The sequence below is a fragment of the Mastacembelus armatus genome, chromosome 17 (genome assembly GCF_900324485.2).
Source record: "Mastacembelus armatus chromosome 17, fMasArm1.2, whole genome shotgun sequence".
NCBI lineage: Eukaryota > Metazoa > Chordata > Actinopteri > Synbranchiformes > Mastacembelidae > Mastacembelus > Mastacembelus armatus.
The window spans coordinates 17,063,216-17,078,170 of record NC_046649.1 but is presented as its reverse complement, the minus strand read 5'-3'; the positions used below and the strand labels follow the sequence as shown (position 1 = coordinate 17,078,170).

Below are 14,955 nucleotides of genomic sequence, written 5' to 3'. Positions count from 1 at the left end.
TGCATTTTAGACCTTTTCATTAAATGATACTTCTATAAATTAACATATTCTGAAAAGCAATTCGGGTTAAATTATTATGATTCTATTGAATATTATGTCAAATTTATTATTTTAATCAACCAATCCTTTACAAGCTCTACCTTGCAACTCAAATAGCAAAAGTTGGTTCCTACTACTACTACTAATATTAATAATAATGGGTTTTTGTACAGGACACGTAGTAGCCTGTAGACTATGTTTTAATTGGCTGGACGAGTCTGCCATCTGCAGCAGAAGGGAGGTAAAAGTATTTGGCTGTACAAGAAGCTTAAATCTCAGCTAAACTTTATATTATTAACGTTTATCCCAGATTTATTTTATTTATTTTTACTTACAGTGGCAAAAAAATGTACTTAAAAAAGACAAAATCAATATTGCGTCTGCTCTGTCTGGGAACCAGTGAAAATAGCGTTAAAATACCTGATTACAGCTCACCGCTGTTCTCTTTGAACTATGGGAAATGAAGTCTTTGCCCGGGTAGACCGTACCAATGATACAACTAGTCTTGAAAAGTGGAATTTCTATTAATGTTGGGGATTCCTGTAAAGTAGCTTGTTTTTCTCTTTTCCTGTGAGTTTTTTATGTGATATATTTCTCGTAAATTTAAATAAATGCGAAAATGACCAATAACCTTGTAGAAATGCTAATTCCCCCCCCCCCCCGTCCCTGAAGAATACAGGCAGCCCGTGAATACGGGTCCTTTTCCACCACAGATTACTGCCGAGGTAGCACGCCAAGTGACGGGTGTCGAGCCATAAAACGTCGAATAAAACTAACAGTAAGTACCGTTAAGTTGTGTTTTTATGACCTGGGACATTATAAATAGTTTAATGTTTTGTAAAACTCATTAACTAGTTTAAAGTTAGATTTTTTAAGCGCCACGTGGTCAACTAAACTTAAGTTGTTGGGGGGCTGTCAAAAAACTTCAGTGACGTTAACGTAACTTTAGCTAGTGTGCGTGCTGGAACAAAATACAGCACAGATTTTATTTTCCTGTTGTTATTACCACTTTGTACTACCTGTTTGCCTATTTTATGAGTGGTTGTATATACGAGTTGTCATCTTATTTCAGTCATTTAACTGACATGTTGTCAGCCAGTTGTGCAGTTATTTTTGGTGCCGTTTAACTTGGATTCATCTTGCATGGACTAAATTAAAGTTCAGTGTTTCTTCCCGTTAAAAAATTACAAATATGCACTTTGTTTTTAATGTTGTCTCCTGTGTCTCTGTTGGGCATTAGCTCCACATTTAGCAAGGGTGAGTGTTGATTTTAAAGTTGCTTTTCAGCTGATGCTTTAACACATGGTCTCATTTTATTGCAGTTATATGGTGTAGTGAAAGTATTTAACTCTGACAGGTTGTTGTGTGCATCTGTCTGAAACTAATTGGTCTAATATAGATTTGCAGTAAACCCTCCCTTCATGGCGTAATGAGTTGTGTTGAAATATGCCCCATAACGATGCAGATTAAAATTTGTAGTGCCAGATATTTTGTTTGTTGAAATGTGAGAAATGACCATCAGAGTTAAGCTGCATTAGCTTTAGTTAGCTGCTAGCTTTTTCCTTTTTTTTAATGTCTTTTATTTCATGCATGGATACTATCATTTGCCTGTTTGTTTAAAGTCCGTGCTGTCAGACTTTTGGAAAGTCTTTCATGAAATTTTTATTTTAGATATTTTATGAGTTTGGCATTTTCATTTGCACACAAAATCTTTTGAACGATGTAAATATTCCACTCCACGATAGGTAGCGTACATTATCCCCCAGCATCCCAAAACAAAGGTGAGCAGGCACAGTTTCACAGGTTGGGTTTTCATATGTCTCAGGAGAAACACATTTAATGCGTGAATACAGTGTTTCCTCATTAATTGAGCACCGCTTTGTCTGAAATTAATAGTCTTGTTCTAGTTTTTCACCACACCCGTCATTATCTGTGTGTTTTAAGTTGTGATTATAATATTTCTAATATATGATCATACTCTTTTTTTTGTAAATATTTGTACTCCATTGGTTTTGGAGTAGAAATTCATACTGAGGGAACACTGTATCCTAACACCCTAACTTAAATGTTGACCATTTCAGCCGTTTGTGTTACCTGCATTTTGCTTTGATTTTGCTTTTTGAAAGTCCAATGTGAGATTGATCAATGAACCATTCTAACATTATCCTAAATACATATTAACAAGGCCCAATCTGAATTCTTCCTTTAAAGGGAAATATATGATAATGTGCATTTTCTGGGGGAAAAAAAGGCTTTTTGATCAATCCCTAGTTTGTTTGCCCTTGGGCCACATTGGCATCACATATCAGCTGACGTTTCTCACCAGCAAGTGATGTTACCTTTACACTGAACTAAGAGCTCTAGGTTCCACCTGTTGATTCTTTTCTCTCCGTATGAACCTGACATGTAAGTGAATAGAGAAGACACCCCTTTAATAGAGAAATGGATCAAGCTTGGCCAAAAAGTCAGCAGAAAGAAGCCCCTCAAAATGCTGTCCCAGTGGGTGCTTTCAGATCGGGTAATATTCCCAACATTGAAAGAGGCATCATCAGTGGAGACAATGTCCAGTTTGGGAGAGTGCGGCGACGCCCACGTTTGTCCCAGTCAGAGAGCCAGAACTCTGGGGCTGAAGAGGAGTGGTTGAGCTCCCCCATGGAGGCAAGGAGCTCCTATGGTCAAAGTCCCATCCTCCAGGGCATGCAGGCAGAGGGAATCTGGTACAACCGCAGTATCTATGAGCATGCTGAGAGCAACTACCAACGGTGGCTTTCCTCTAATGGCAATAGCCCACAGTCGTCCTCTCCTAGGAGCCCAAACACCAGAGGCTTCTTAACCTTTTACTCCAAACGTTCTCACAGTGAGCAGCAGGATCAGGGACACCCTGTCAACACTCTGAAGTCCTCTGATACTCCTCACCATCAGTACAGTAAAAATCGCAGTCGCACCACCTCTGAGACTGAGCAGGAGGGCAAAAGCATCAGGAGGCCGGTCCAGAGGAAGAGAGCCCTCTCAGAGACGGAAAACAGGCCCAGACGGGACAAGTATGACTGCTCACACAGAGAATGGAAGAGACGTGTGTTTTTAGTCTTTTTAACCATGATGATTGTTTTTAATTTGTCTGTCTGCGTTCTTGTTTTCAGTCATGCTAACTTACTTATTGTCTGGAATATTTTTGACATGCAGGTTTATAGAAATTTTGGAGTTTTTTATTTAGGTCAGATTCATATTGATGACAGAAGTGATTTAAGTAAGGTTAATGTATTGATGCACCAGAGTTTCCAATGCCAAGTGTTTCAGCAAAAAAGTTGAACCATGCTCATCTTCACTGCAGTACAATGCAACCTCATCCAACATGGCACTGAGATTGCCAGTTTGTAAATGTACCTTCTGTCTATTTTGTGTTAGATTGCTGCTCTTTATCTCACAATCATCACAACAAAATATAAAATTAATTTATTTGGTTGTAAAATCTAATCTCATAGTATTGTAATTCACAGTGCTGCGTTAAATCCATGGATATATCAGGGAAAAACTCACATTCCTGGATCAAATGATTTTTCACCATTCCCTGAAACAACACACCTCACTAATGTACCCATTTGTATTTTCTTTAATGCCCACAAAGGCTGAGCTTTTTGTCGTGTCACCAATATGCAATTAGAACTGGGTCTGTGTTTAAACAAGTAGACCTGTGCTGTCAGTAAAGGGGCAGTGCACAACCTTTTGTTTGATAATCCAGACTTTGCAGAGCAGGCAATTCTGTTTCACAGATTGAATGTGTCTGCTGCTGAAACCCATCAGCAAAGTGAGAGGGGAGGTGAAACATACTTGCAATAAATTTTCCATTTTTTTTTCACCTCAGTTATTGTCACGTCAGCTTGCTGGTCATGTATATAATATAAAATGTCTGTGTGAAAATGTTTTCATTTATCTCTCCCTATTCAAGCCACAACTCCACCTGTGGATCTGCATGTTGTAACCTGTAATATAATATGGCAGCTTCATGGTCAAGCCTCTAATTAATCCATGTTCTCTCATGTCTTCCCTGTTGCTGACTGTGCTGGCTGTTGCACCATGTCATGGCTGTTAGTAGATAAAATACTGATGTATTTTTGCATTGTCTAATTTCTCCTCCATTCCTGACTTTCCCTCCTCAGTAGCAACATGAGCGGACTGCAGTGCCTCGCCACAGAGAAAATCTGGTTTGACAAACATCGCTATGATGAAGCAGAGAAGTGCTTCTACGAGGGAGTCAACGGCCCCTCCACCCAGCAGCAACAGGTTAGGAAAATAACATGGATCAGTTTTCTCTTCTAATAACATAAAATTTTCTTTGTAGCCCCAGAGCAAAAAATAGTTTTTATATAGTCAGATTCTTGTTAGTGTGTGTCAACTTCAGAAATGTGTGCCTTTGTTACTATGTTCCTCTGTCTGGATCTTCCTCGTGCCTGACACCTCCTTGGATCATGCTTCCTCTCAGCAGCAACACAGTGCCCTGTCAGTTACTGGCCTGTGGGTTTAAGCAATAGTTACATCACCGTCAGTCACAGTGCTCAGCAACCCAGAGCAGCTGTGTGCATGTGTGTTAAGCTGCTTGATTTAGAAGTGGCTCATCCAAGTGAGAGGGGTCAGGTGGTTTGGCAGCTGTTTCAGCTTCTCAGTCTGTCCAGAGCTGCAGCAGCAGCTTTGAAGAGTTTCTTCAAAGACTTGGGAAACAATGGAGAGAGGCTGTAGAAAGTCACATTCAGTTCCCAAAGAGTCAGTTCACCCAATTAGAAAAATCTGCATTTCCTCACTCGTGATTTTAAGTGATATAGTGAAGTTTGGTGGTACATGTTCAGTTTTGAGATATATGAAACATCTGCTTGTAGGGCTGCAAATTATTTTTTTCAATCTAAATGATCATCAATCTCAATGATCATTTAGGGATATTAAAGTTAAAACATTTGACCAAAAAATTAAATCTGATCTGCAAATATTTGGTATTGTTCCAATTTATGCTCGTGACATTACCAGTTAATAAAATTTAGAAGTAGTTGCTGCTTATTTTACAGAAAGTGTCTTAGACAGGATTATCTACAGATGATGCTGTCAATATATTTTAATTGCACTAGGACCATTTGTTTGTGTAGAAAGTGTTAATGAAAATAGTCTGTCCTCAGAAGTGAAGTGGGAAAGTGACAGCTGCACCATCAGTTGCAGGTTAGGTCATTATGCAGGGTTTGCTTACTGTCTTGATTGCTGCCAGTAGCCTGTGTGTGTAACCTACAACATTAGGTGGAACTAGATAAGACTAGCTCACATTTATTTGCTTTTGATTATGTGGCTTCTGATTCTTTAAAATACATTATTTGACAAGGGCATCGTTTTAAAAACAACTGTACAGGTTTTCATATTGTCATTCCTTAAAAGCATGACTCTTGGGTGTTTGGGCAATCCTGCTTTTGTCTGTCTTCCACACTGCTTTCTGTCTTTCTTATTGCTCAGACGTGATCCTGCTTTACCCATGTGTGAAGCTAAATCCAACAGTTCCTAATGTCTTTTAAGAAATTGTGAAACTTCAGGAATGAGATAAAACCTGATTATAAAGCTGCACTGAAATGCAGGGTTGGCTGATATTTCACATTCATTTCAGTGCCAATATTAAATGTAGTTTAAAATGTTTTATTCATTTTCTCTTGCAATCTTTTCTGTGGATGGATCGATGGATATTATGTTATGGATGATTCTGATGATGCCATGAGTAGCATCTGACCTTCTACCTACATCTTCTACTTTTTCTTCTTGCTTTAATATTTTCCCTTACCTTAACCCTGCACATCATCGGGTGCAGGTGAAAGCGGCCGCGCAGCAGGCCAAAGGGCGCCACCAGAAACGACAGCACAGAAATGTAAGTCCTTAAGCTTTAGTGTCCTCAGGCCTGGGAACGCTGCATGGTTGAGACAGCCAGCCAGGTGTGCAGGGCTGTGTATTCTCCTGCCTGGCCTGGAGTGTGCTAATGTGAGACGCACCACCACTGCACCTGCTTTTTTTTTTTTTTCTAGCCATAATGTACTGGCTTTGTGAATGTATTAATTCTGGGGTGTAAATTATAATCTTGATTATTTTGCTAGATGAAGAAGATGATCATGATTATTTAATACAGTTAAAATCATTGTGAAATGTGAAGTGAAATGTTTTCTTTCCACTTTCTCCGTATTGAAAGCTCACTTTACAATTGCGATTTAATAATATAACCCTTTGATGCACCTTCAAAAAAGTTTTACCTTAATGTCCCTTCGACACAAAAATGTGCTTGGGTGCATAAAAGGATTTAACTTCATACCACAATTTATGATAACAGTACACAATACTGTTGTCATATTATCTGTACATTCTTAGTTTAGCACAAAGACTGGAAATAGGGAAACAGACTCTCTATCATATTACTTTAATGCATACAAAAACCAAGAGGGACTTTTTTTTTTTCAGGCTAGCTGTTTCCCTCCTGTTTTCTCTTATTATGCTATGCTGATTGCAGATATACTGAGTGGTAGTGATCTTGTGGTCTAACTTTGCAAGAAAGCATGTTGAATGTTAAACAATGTTGAACTGTGAGTTAAAATAATCTGTTAAATTGTTGGTTAAAATCATTTGCACAGTTTATCTGCATGCTGTCATTTAATCCTCTTTTAATTTTAACATCAGCATTGTGTGTGGAGTGCGTCAAAATGAGTATAACCTACGCCTATGCATGTTGTCCTTCATGGCAGCCTTGGATTGGATATCAACCTGATGATGGTGCACATGCTTTCTTACCATTTGAACCCTGACCTGACCTCCAACACTTGCTAATTAGTTAATGTGGATCTTCCCACAGTCATCCTCACATGGAGGTGACCAGGAGCTGGTTTCACGCATGAAGAGCCTGGAACTGGAGAACCAGTGTCTGCACAAAGGTGTGTCTGTGTTGTTTTTCCACATCATCTGTTTGCTCACTTGTCATCGTTTGAGAGAACATACACACTAATGTTCTGTTTTGCATGTTAGTCGTGGAGGAGATGAGAGCAGCCCTACAGAAGCTGGAGTCCAGGGTGGTTGTGCTGGAAAAGAGCCCTGCACCAGCAGCTATCCCATGTGCTAAGGTAGATAAATATTTATCATAGTTTTTTTTTATTTTTTTAATATGTCTGTCTTAATACTTTTATGCCACAATATTGTATTTTTTTTACTCCACCATGTCTGTTAGCTGTTGTTAGTTACTTTTCAAATGTCTAGTGAAAACTACTAAGTCTATGAAGTCTTAACCACAGCAGTACTTAAATACTTGATTGAATTGTTTTGTATTATGGAGGATTTTGTGTAAGCCCTTGGGCTTCCTTCCTCCTCTCCTCTATTATTAATAATGCCTTTTGGCAGTATTAACTGTGCAACCAATTGGAGATAATAAAAAAGCCTTATATAGCCTTACTGAGAAAATGCTCTCAGAACCTTCACTAAGTTTCCTTTTTTTTTTTTTTTTTTTTTTTAAAACCTACGGTATTGAACAGGCTGCTCCAGTCCATGCTGCTCCAGTCAAACAGGTAAAAGTGGAAAATGGCGATGATGATGATGACATTGACCTGTTTGGCAGTGATGATGAAGATGAGGAGGCAGCACGACTCAAGCAGGAGCGCCTGGATGCCTATGCAGCCAAAAAGGCCAAGAAACCCGCCCTCATTGCCAAATCATCAATCCTGTTAGATGTCAAACCTGTATGTATCAGTACCACCCAAACACACTGGATTATACACTGTCATTTAAACTGCAAACTTTATGGCTTTGTCAAATTAACATTTCTGTGTTTCCCGCCAATTTGCGTGTTCATGTAGTGGGATGATGAGACAGATATGGTAAAGCTGGAGGAGTGTGTGCGCTCAGTGCAGATGGACGGGCTCCTGTGGGGAGCATCTAAACTGGTGCCAGTGGGCTATGGCATCAAGAAGCTGCAGATCAACTGTGTGGTCGAGGATGACAAAGTCGGCACTGACATTCTGGGGGAGGAGATCACTAAATTTGAAGACTTTGTAAGTAACAGTGACTTTGATGTAATTTCATGGTCAGTTCACCCTAATCAAAAGAAACTTACTTCTACATATAAATATTTGAAATACCCGTATATCTCATGGTTTTCTGCCACAATGTCTAAGCAATGAAACGGCTCTAAACCCGTTCAGTGGTTTTTTGACACCCCTGTACCTGTTTATGTGAATATGCCTTCTCTCTGGGAGAAATCAGGTTTATTTAATCCTATGCCCCCATTACAGAACATAACTGTAACCTGGTTATGTGCTGCAAGTGCATGAAAATACTTTTTTTTTTTTTTCCACACAATACTCTAAGGTTGACCAAATGAAAACAAAATAATCTGTTAGATATCATTTGAGGTAAGCTTTCATGATTTGGGTGAACATACTCTTTCCTAACTGAATACTTTTTCTTAAAATAAGGAAATTCAGACTTTAAAGGGTAGCTTTTTTTAAATTTTATTTTTAACCTGCTGTATTTCTCCTGAAAGAGGGTTTGAGTGACTCTAGCTAGCACAATCTTTGCTGTAGAGATTCAGGGAAACAAGAACTCACCAGGGCAGTAATGTTGGCCTCTTGAGAGCACTCAGGATAAATGTGATTTCAGTGCAATTAATTTTACATGCTTATCTGAGTCTGGGTCAACATTATAGCACTTAGCTGTAATAGCTATCCCAGACCACTAGATCTTGTATTTGCTTTTCTTCTGACTCAGATAAGTGTGAAAAATGATTTGACTGAAACCATGTTCATTCTGAGTGCTCTCATTGCCGTGAATCTTTAAAACAAAGGTAGCAGTAGCACACAATAGCTCTAGAGTCACTATGCCCACTTTCAGGAGAAACACAGCAGATTAAAATGAATTTATCATTTGAAGCATGATTGTCCAACCCTGGTCCTCAGGAGCCACTGCCCTCTCACTCTCCCTACCTTACCTGGATCAGGAGTGTTCAGCTAGTCAGAAGCTGGAAAATACTGTCTCAAATGAGGGTGGAGTGAGGCAAGACAGTGAACTGGTATTATCCAGCTTATAATTACACCTGATCCAGGTAATCAGCAGTGGATAGGGCAGGGAGGGTGGAAAAACAAGCAGGGCATTGGTCTTCAAGCAACATGGGTTGTGGGTACCCATGCATTAAAGAAATAGTTCAGTATTTTGGTTTCCAGCCTGGTTTTAGGCCAAGCAACTGCTGCCTTATAGCCTTACCTTTACCAAATAGGTGAGATCAGAGTCAAGTTACAGTATTTCCAAAAACATTTGATCTGTAAATGTTGAATAGAAAAAAAAATTCTACCAGATATGAAATGATTTATTGATTTTAAATGTAATTGCACTGTCAAACAAATAAAATGATAAATATGTGATAAATATACACCTTCACTTATTTTTGTTTTCTTCTGCTGCAGGTCCAGAGTGTAGATGTTGCTGCCTTTAATAAGATCTAAGCTCCACCAGCTCTGTGTATGCAGTGTCACTGCTGCTCCCAGCTTAAAAGGTTATTAAAAAGCTAAACTATGAGCACGAGCACCTGCCTTGGTTTCATTCTTCTACAATGAAATATAAATCATTTGAACCCAATATTTGCAAGGTTACTTGAACTGCTCTTTTGATGGAGTGCAGTCAGTTTGATGCTTGAAGAGAACACAGCTTCAAAGTAGATCCCAATCCCACCCAAAATCCTGGGTGTACTGGCTGGCTGAATGTTGCCTTCACTTTATGAATTAAAACCATTCTATTAGAAACATTGTAGAAAGATAAAATCCCACCTCTGAAATCCAGGTACACTCCTATTCTGTTGGAGCAGGGAGTAGAGATGGTCACACTCTCCTTATTGTGCTGAAATGAGCAGATATTTAACAAAGAGCAGTCCAGGCTCCAGGATTTGGAGTTGTGCCCCAGCTTGCAGTCACTCCCTCCTCCACTCCTGCTCATGTTTTTGTAGCAGATACCAATGGAAACTCCACCATTTCCAGCCCACTCTACCTCCCAGTAGCAGCGCCCAGCCATTCCAGCTCGGCACAGCACCTGGGCCCAGCTGGTGAATCGATCCGGGTGGTCCGGGTAAGGCTGCGGCTCTGAACGTGTGGTCACCACTCTCCGACCATCAGAGAAGCATAAATACGGGTTGGCTGTGTTCAGGTCCAGTGTTACATCATTGTAATCTGTACAGAGATGCACACTGTCAGGCACCTGCTATTGGTTCCAAAATTTTTAGTGGCACAGAACTTTGCTCTCAAAATCCATCATTTCTCATTCTCATTAGCCTTAAGCATTAATTAGCAGACAATAGCAAGCTAACATGCTAAGCACCAACATATGTGTTAGCATGTAAACTGTCATCTCCCCAATACATTTATCCATTTAGCAAATTTATTCTAGTGAGTATCAGTGGATCAGTATTTAGTATAAATTTGAGACAGGGCTCGCCTTGTTTTTTGGTTTATAAAATAACTACTCACACTGTAGAAAATCAGCTCTCGTCTTTGGTTCCATGTCGTAGGGTATGTCAGCATCTTTCACTGCAAGACACGGGAGAGCATTAAACAGAGCAGGATTATTGTGAAAGTGAAATTTAAATGGACTTACCTTTAGTCTTTTCAGAGGTGTGTTTATTGCTGGTTTCCTTCAGTGAAGTTACTAGAAAACACAGAAGATGCAATAGTGTCAGTTTACCCTGTTAACAGAATAAAATGCACTAACCAGATACACACCTTTCTCAGAGATTCTGTTGAATTCTCTTTCAAGTGTTTCATCCAGGCTGTCTTTCAGATCAGCCAGCACTCCTCTCATGCTTTTGTACATCAAATATGGAAGCGCATCAGTACTGGGCATCTCTACGGTCTTTGTAGGGAAATGAAGAGACTTGCACTTCTGCAAAAAAAAACAAGAGACAACAGTATTTGAATGCAACTGCAGCAAGCCTAGAAAACAAACGCATCATTGTGTGGTTATGAAACTACAAATTCACACTGCACTTAAAGTCACACTGAATGGATGTGTTAAGAAGTGTGGTAAGTATACGATTAAATTTCACTGTTTATCTTAACCTTTAGAAAATGGTCCCACAGAAAAATAAATCTGTGAGAAGGATTGTAAATATCTGTAGAACATGTTAAAACCAAAGCAGCAAATTAAAAATAACGTAACATGTTTTTAATGTATCTGGAAACAACAATGACCGCAGCCTTTGTTTTCACATATGTAAAAATATGCTATCGCTCTGAGCGATACCTTGATGATTAAATGAATCATATTTCTTGTAGAACACCAGGGGCCATATTCACAAAGCTTAAAGCTTAATCCAAAAATGTTTCTCATAGTAACAAAAACGCAAAACAATTGTTAAATTCAAGACTAAATGCTGGGGATGATAACAGTTATTCACAAAACATCTTTGTTCTTTATAGAGAGCTTTTAAGGCAGGGGTCTCCAACCCTGGTCCTTGAGTGCTACTGTTTTGCAGGTATCCCTACCCTTCCAGTTTCTGATTGGCTGAACACACGTGACCCAGGTAATCAGCCTGAACACCATCTCCTGAGCTCTCCTATATTTTGTTGGAGATGGGACTGATTTTCTACTTTGAGTGTGGATAAATTGCTTTTACTCCTACCCCTAAAACTAGGACCAAAGTTGCATCACTGAGAATCCAGAGCCTGTATTTATCTAATTGCCAGCAGTAAAAACTTTGGATTTAAGGGACAGACAAAAGTAAAATCCTTCAGTGTTACTTCTACTCACAGACACCATTTTAAAACTATGCTATCATACCTATTTCTATATTTATATGTTTTTCATTTCCAAGGTTATTCATTCCTGGAGTTTTAAACTTTTCATGCAAATAAATGTCCTTTTTTAAAAATGTCAATCAGAATCTCTGATTTGCTTTTGTTTCTCTGATCAGAAGTTTCTTTAAGTAACTTTTTAAACTTTACTACAAGGATGTCACTGGATAATTGTGAGAGTTTGTTCCATACCTGAAGAAAGTGGATGTGGTCCTCATTGCAACAGAGTTTCTCCAGCTCAGCATCAGTCCTCCTGAGTTCTGCTATCTCCCTCTGAATCTTCTTCAGCAGCACCTCTGCCTGACTGACAGCTGCTCTCTCCTGGACTCTCATCAGCTCCTTCACCTCGCAGCTTTGTTTCTCTATGGAGCGGATTAGCTTCGAGAAAATCCTCTCACTCTCCTCGACTGCTGCCTCTGTGGAGTGCTGCAGAGGATGAAATTTTCTCTTTTTGGTCTCCAGGAATCTCTTTCACACACACACTCACACACACACACAGACACACACACACACACACACACACACACGAATTCTGATTCTACACAGCAAATCAACAACATATTTTAAACCTCCTATATTAAAATGCACTGACCTTGATGTATTTGATAACATACCGAAGCTCCTTCTCTGTGTCCTTCAGTTTCTGCACAGACTTCAAAGAGGTTTCCTGGAGTTTTTTCTAAGAAAAGATGAATATCAAGATGAATAATGATATACACTGAAGTCCCTTCGGTCGACTTTCAAGATGGTAAGTTTTGATTTTGCCATCAAAGGATGGGACTGTACTGGAAATCCTTTGGTCTATCACCCTAAACTACATAGACATATAAGATTTATAAATTAAGGGCAATTTTCCCATCCCTATAAAAGAGCAGGAATGAATGACCACACAGTTCTTTTTTTTTTTTATATATATACATGAAGTTTTAGTGTTTTTTTTTAAATAAATTTGAGCATTGCACTTCCAGATGCTCGAGGAAACAACAAAGAATTGAGAGTTGACAATTTCTCCAATGCCCAACATAAATATATATCCATGACATATATCTATAACTGCACTGTTGCTGACTACTCTTGCTACTGACTACTTACTCTACAAGACTACCTGAATTTCTCTTCAGGGATGAAGAAATTTTATCTCATCTCTTCTCATGAATTCCCTTGGAAATTATAATAAAAAGTCTACAGGACTTCCCTGAAAGTTATGTGATGATGTTTTGATACTTAGCTGCTTATCATGAGCACAGGGCAAACTGGAACATGTAATAGTTAATTTGGCAACGTTTCATTAGGGCAATTTAGAAAAAATTAAAGCTATCAAAAGGGAGCTCAAGTTGTTAAGCTAACTCTATGAATATTTGTACTTACTGGTTTACATCACTCAAAGCATCATGGGAATGATAGTTCCACAAGGAAAACTAAAAACAAAAGGAAACCATACATTTCCCACAACATAACCCCATGGTGGTTTTTTGTTGAACATGTTTATGGATTTTACAAACTGCTGAGTGTCCGAGGTTTGTGCGACTGTACTGTGTCCATGGAAAAACAATAAGCTCAAGTGGTGAATACAATTCTCGCCCACACCCGGACTCGAACCTTCAACCTGCCGCACCTCAACCAGCAATCACAACTCAGAAACTACTCGCCCTGGAGCCGAAATAATTTCACTACTGCTTTGGTGTTTGTGCAGCAGAGGGGAAAGATGAAGAGCAAATTAACATTAAAGCGAGTCGACATATCTATTCATGAAGAAACTGAAAACTCCTGTGAACTATGTGTCTACACTGAGCGGCACAATGGGATGGAAGAATATCTGAGCTAAGTTTTGTGTTTGTAAAGTAAAAACTGAAGTTGTTACTGTGCGTTGGTTTTACTTCAGTTTGAACGCTTTTTGCCAACCAACAAAATAGGTGCATTACCGCCCCCTTCTGGTCTAATTTATCCAAACTATGCTACTGATGTCAAAAGTAACAGCATCATATTCCGCAATAAGCTGCGCCTTTTCTTTATGTGTTATAAGTTAGAGCGCGGTGCGTTGGGTGAGCTGCTCAGAAACGTTTGCGCTTCAACACACCTGCTGCGCTGTTCTCTCGTCCATCGCTGTCACTGCGTCATGGCCTCGGTGTCTCTCTTTGACGCACTGAGAGCACACGCACTGCTGGTCGGTGCGGCAGAACAGCCTCAGGAGTTTATCGTGCTGTGGGCACAGCTTGTGTCTCAGCTCGGCTGACGCTGAGATCAGTCTGTGGGTCTTTCCGTGGAAGCGCTCTTCGTGCGCTCTCAAGTGAGCCACACAGTAAGACTCGGAACACACAAGGCAGGATTTAACAGCTTTGCTCCTTCTCCCCGTGCAAACACCGCATGTCACCTCCTCGGGATTGGTTCCCTGGAACTTTTCCACTACTTCACTCAGAACCGTGTTTCTGCTGAGCGGAGGTCTCGGGTTGAACACCTGCCTGCACTGAGGGCAGCTGGACTGGCTTTTCTGCTTGGGCCTGTTCCAGTAGTCTTCAATGCAGCCCAAACAATAGCTGTGTCCACACGGGATCGTCACCGGGTCCCTCAAAACCTCCAGGCACACCGGACAACAAAACTGCTCTTGCTCGATAGAAATAGTAGCTGCTGCCATTTCCTGGTCAATCCAACACGAACTGAGACGGACACGTGTGGGCGTGGTCACGCATGGGCGTGGTCCACAGGTGTAGTGATAGCAGCTCCTAAGGTTTCAGCTGCTGCACTGGAGTCTCCAATCTCCATCAAACCAGAAAACAGGCTGCGCCAGTTAAGGCAACCTTTGAAAGAGCTTCTAATGAGCCACTCCTGACACATACGTTCATATTACACGCTGAGCTGTTATTTCACACACAGCTCTGCAGGGTTTGCTCTCTTATCCCACTTCTATACCAGACACCTGGTGCCCAACCAGCCACTGTGAAAACAGACACCACCCTTACAAAGTGTGGTTTGTACAAGTGTTTGCCTTTTCATTTCAGCACATCACAAATCACAATATATTATTACACATATGTTTAAAGAAAAATGAAAACTATATATATATATATATATATATATATATATACACACA

At 39.9% G+C, this 14,955-nt stretch overlaps 2 protein-coding genes across 7 annotated transcripts; one reads left to right on the top strand and one right to left on the bottom strand.

Annotated features, from left to right (window-relative positions):
* Positions 1–722: 722 nt before the first annotated feature.
* LOC113133912 (elongation factor 1-delta-like) lies at positions 723–9,609 on the top strand. 6 transcript variants are annotated; one of them, XM_026312954.1, is made up of 11 exons: positions 745–817; positions 1,280–1,296; positions 1,785–1,820; positions 2,451–3,080; positions 4,197–4,320; positions 5,873–5,929; positions 6,899–6,977; positions 7,069–7,163; positions 7,569–7,772; positions 7,890–8,084; positions 9,492–9,609. In XM_026312954.1, the coding sequence occupies exons 4-11, from the start codon at positions 2,482–2,484 to the stop codon at positions 9,528–9,530; spliced, it is 1,392 nt and encodes a 463-aa protein (XP_026168739.1). In that variant the 5' UTR covers positions 745–817; positions 1,280–1,296; positions 1,785–1,820; positions 2,451–2,481; the 3' UTR covers positions 9,531–9,609. The 6 variants fall into 6 exon arrangements, with proteins under 6 accessions (XP_026168738.1, XP_026168742.1, XP_026168743.1 ...); XM_026312953.1 differs by lacking the exon at positions 1,785–1,820 and having other exon boundaries at positions 723–817; XM_026312956.1 differs by lacking the exon at positions 1,785–1,820 and having other exon boundaries at positions 778–817; positions 2,458–3,080.
* On the bottom strand, positions 9,377–14,894 carry LOC113133911 (E3 ubiquitin/ISG15 ligase TRIM25-like). The gene is made up of 7 exons (XM_026312952.2): positions 13,945–14,894; positions 12,460–12,546; positions 12,060–12,293; positions 10,797–10,956; positions 10,672–10,722; positions 10,545–10,604; positions 9,377–10,247 (listed from the first exon to the last, which is right to left on the bottom strand). The coding sequence occupies exons 1-7, from the start codon at positions 14,497–14,499 to the stop codon at positions 9,706–9,708; spliced, it is 1,689 nt and encodes a 562-aa protein (XP_026168737.1). The 5' UTR covers positions 14,500–14,894; the 3' UTR covers positions 9,377–9,705.
* Between the last annotated feature and the right edge of the window lie 61 nt (positions 14,895–14,955).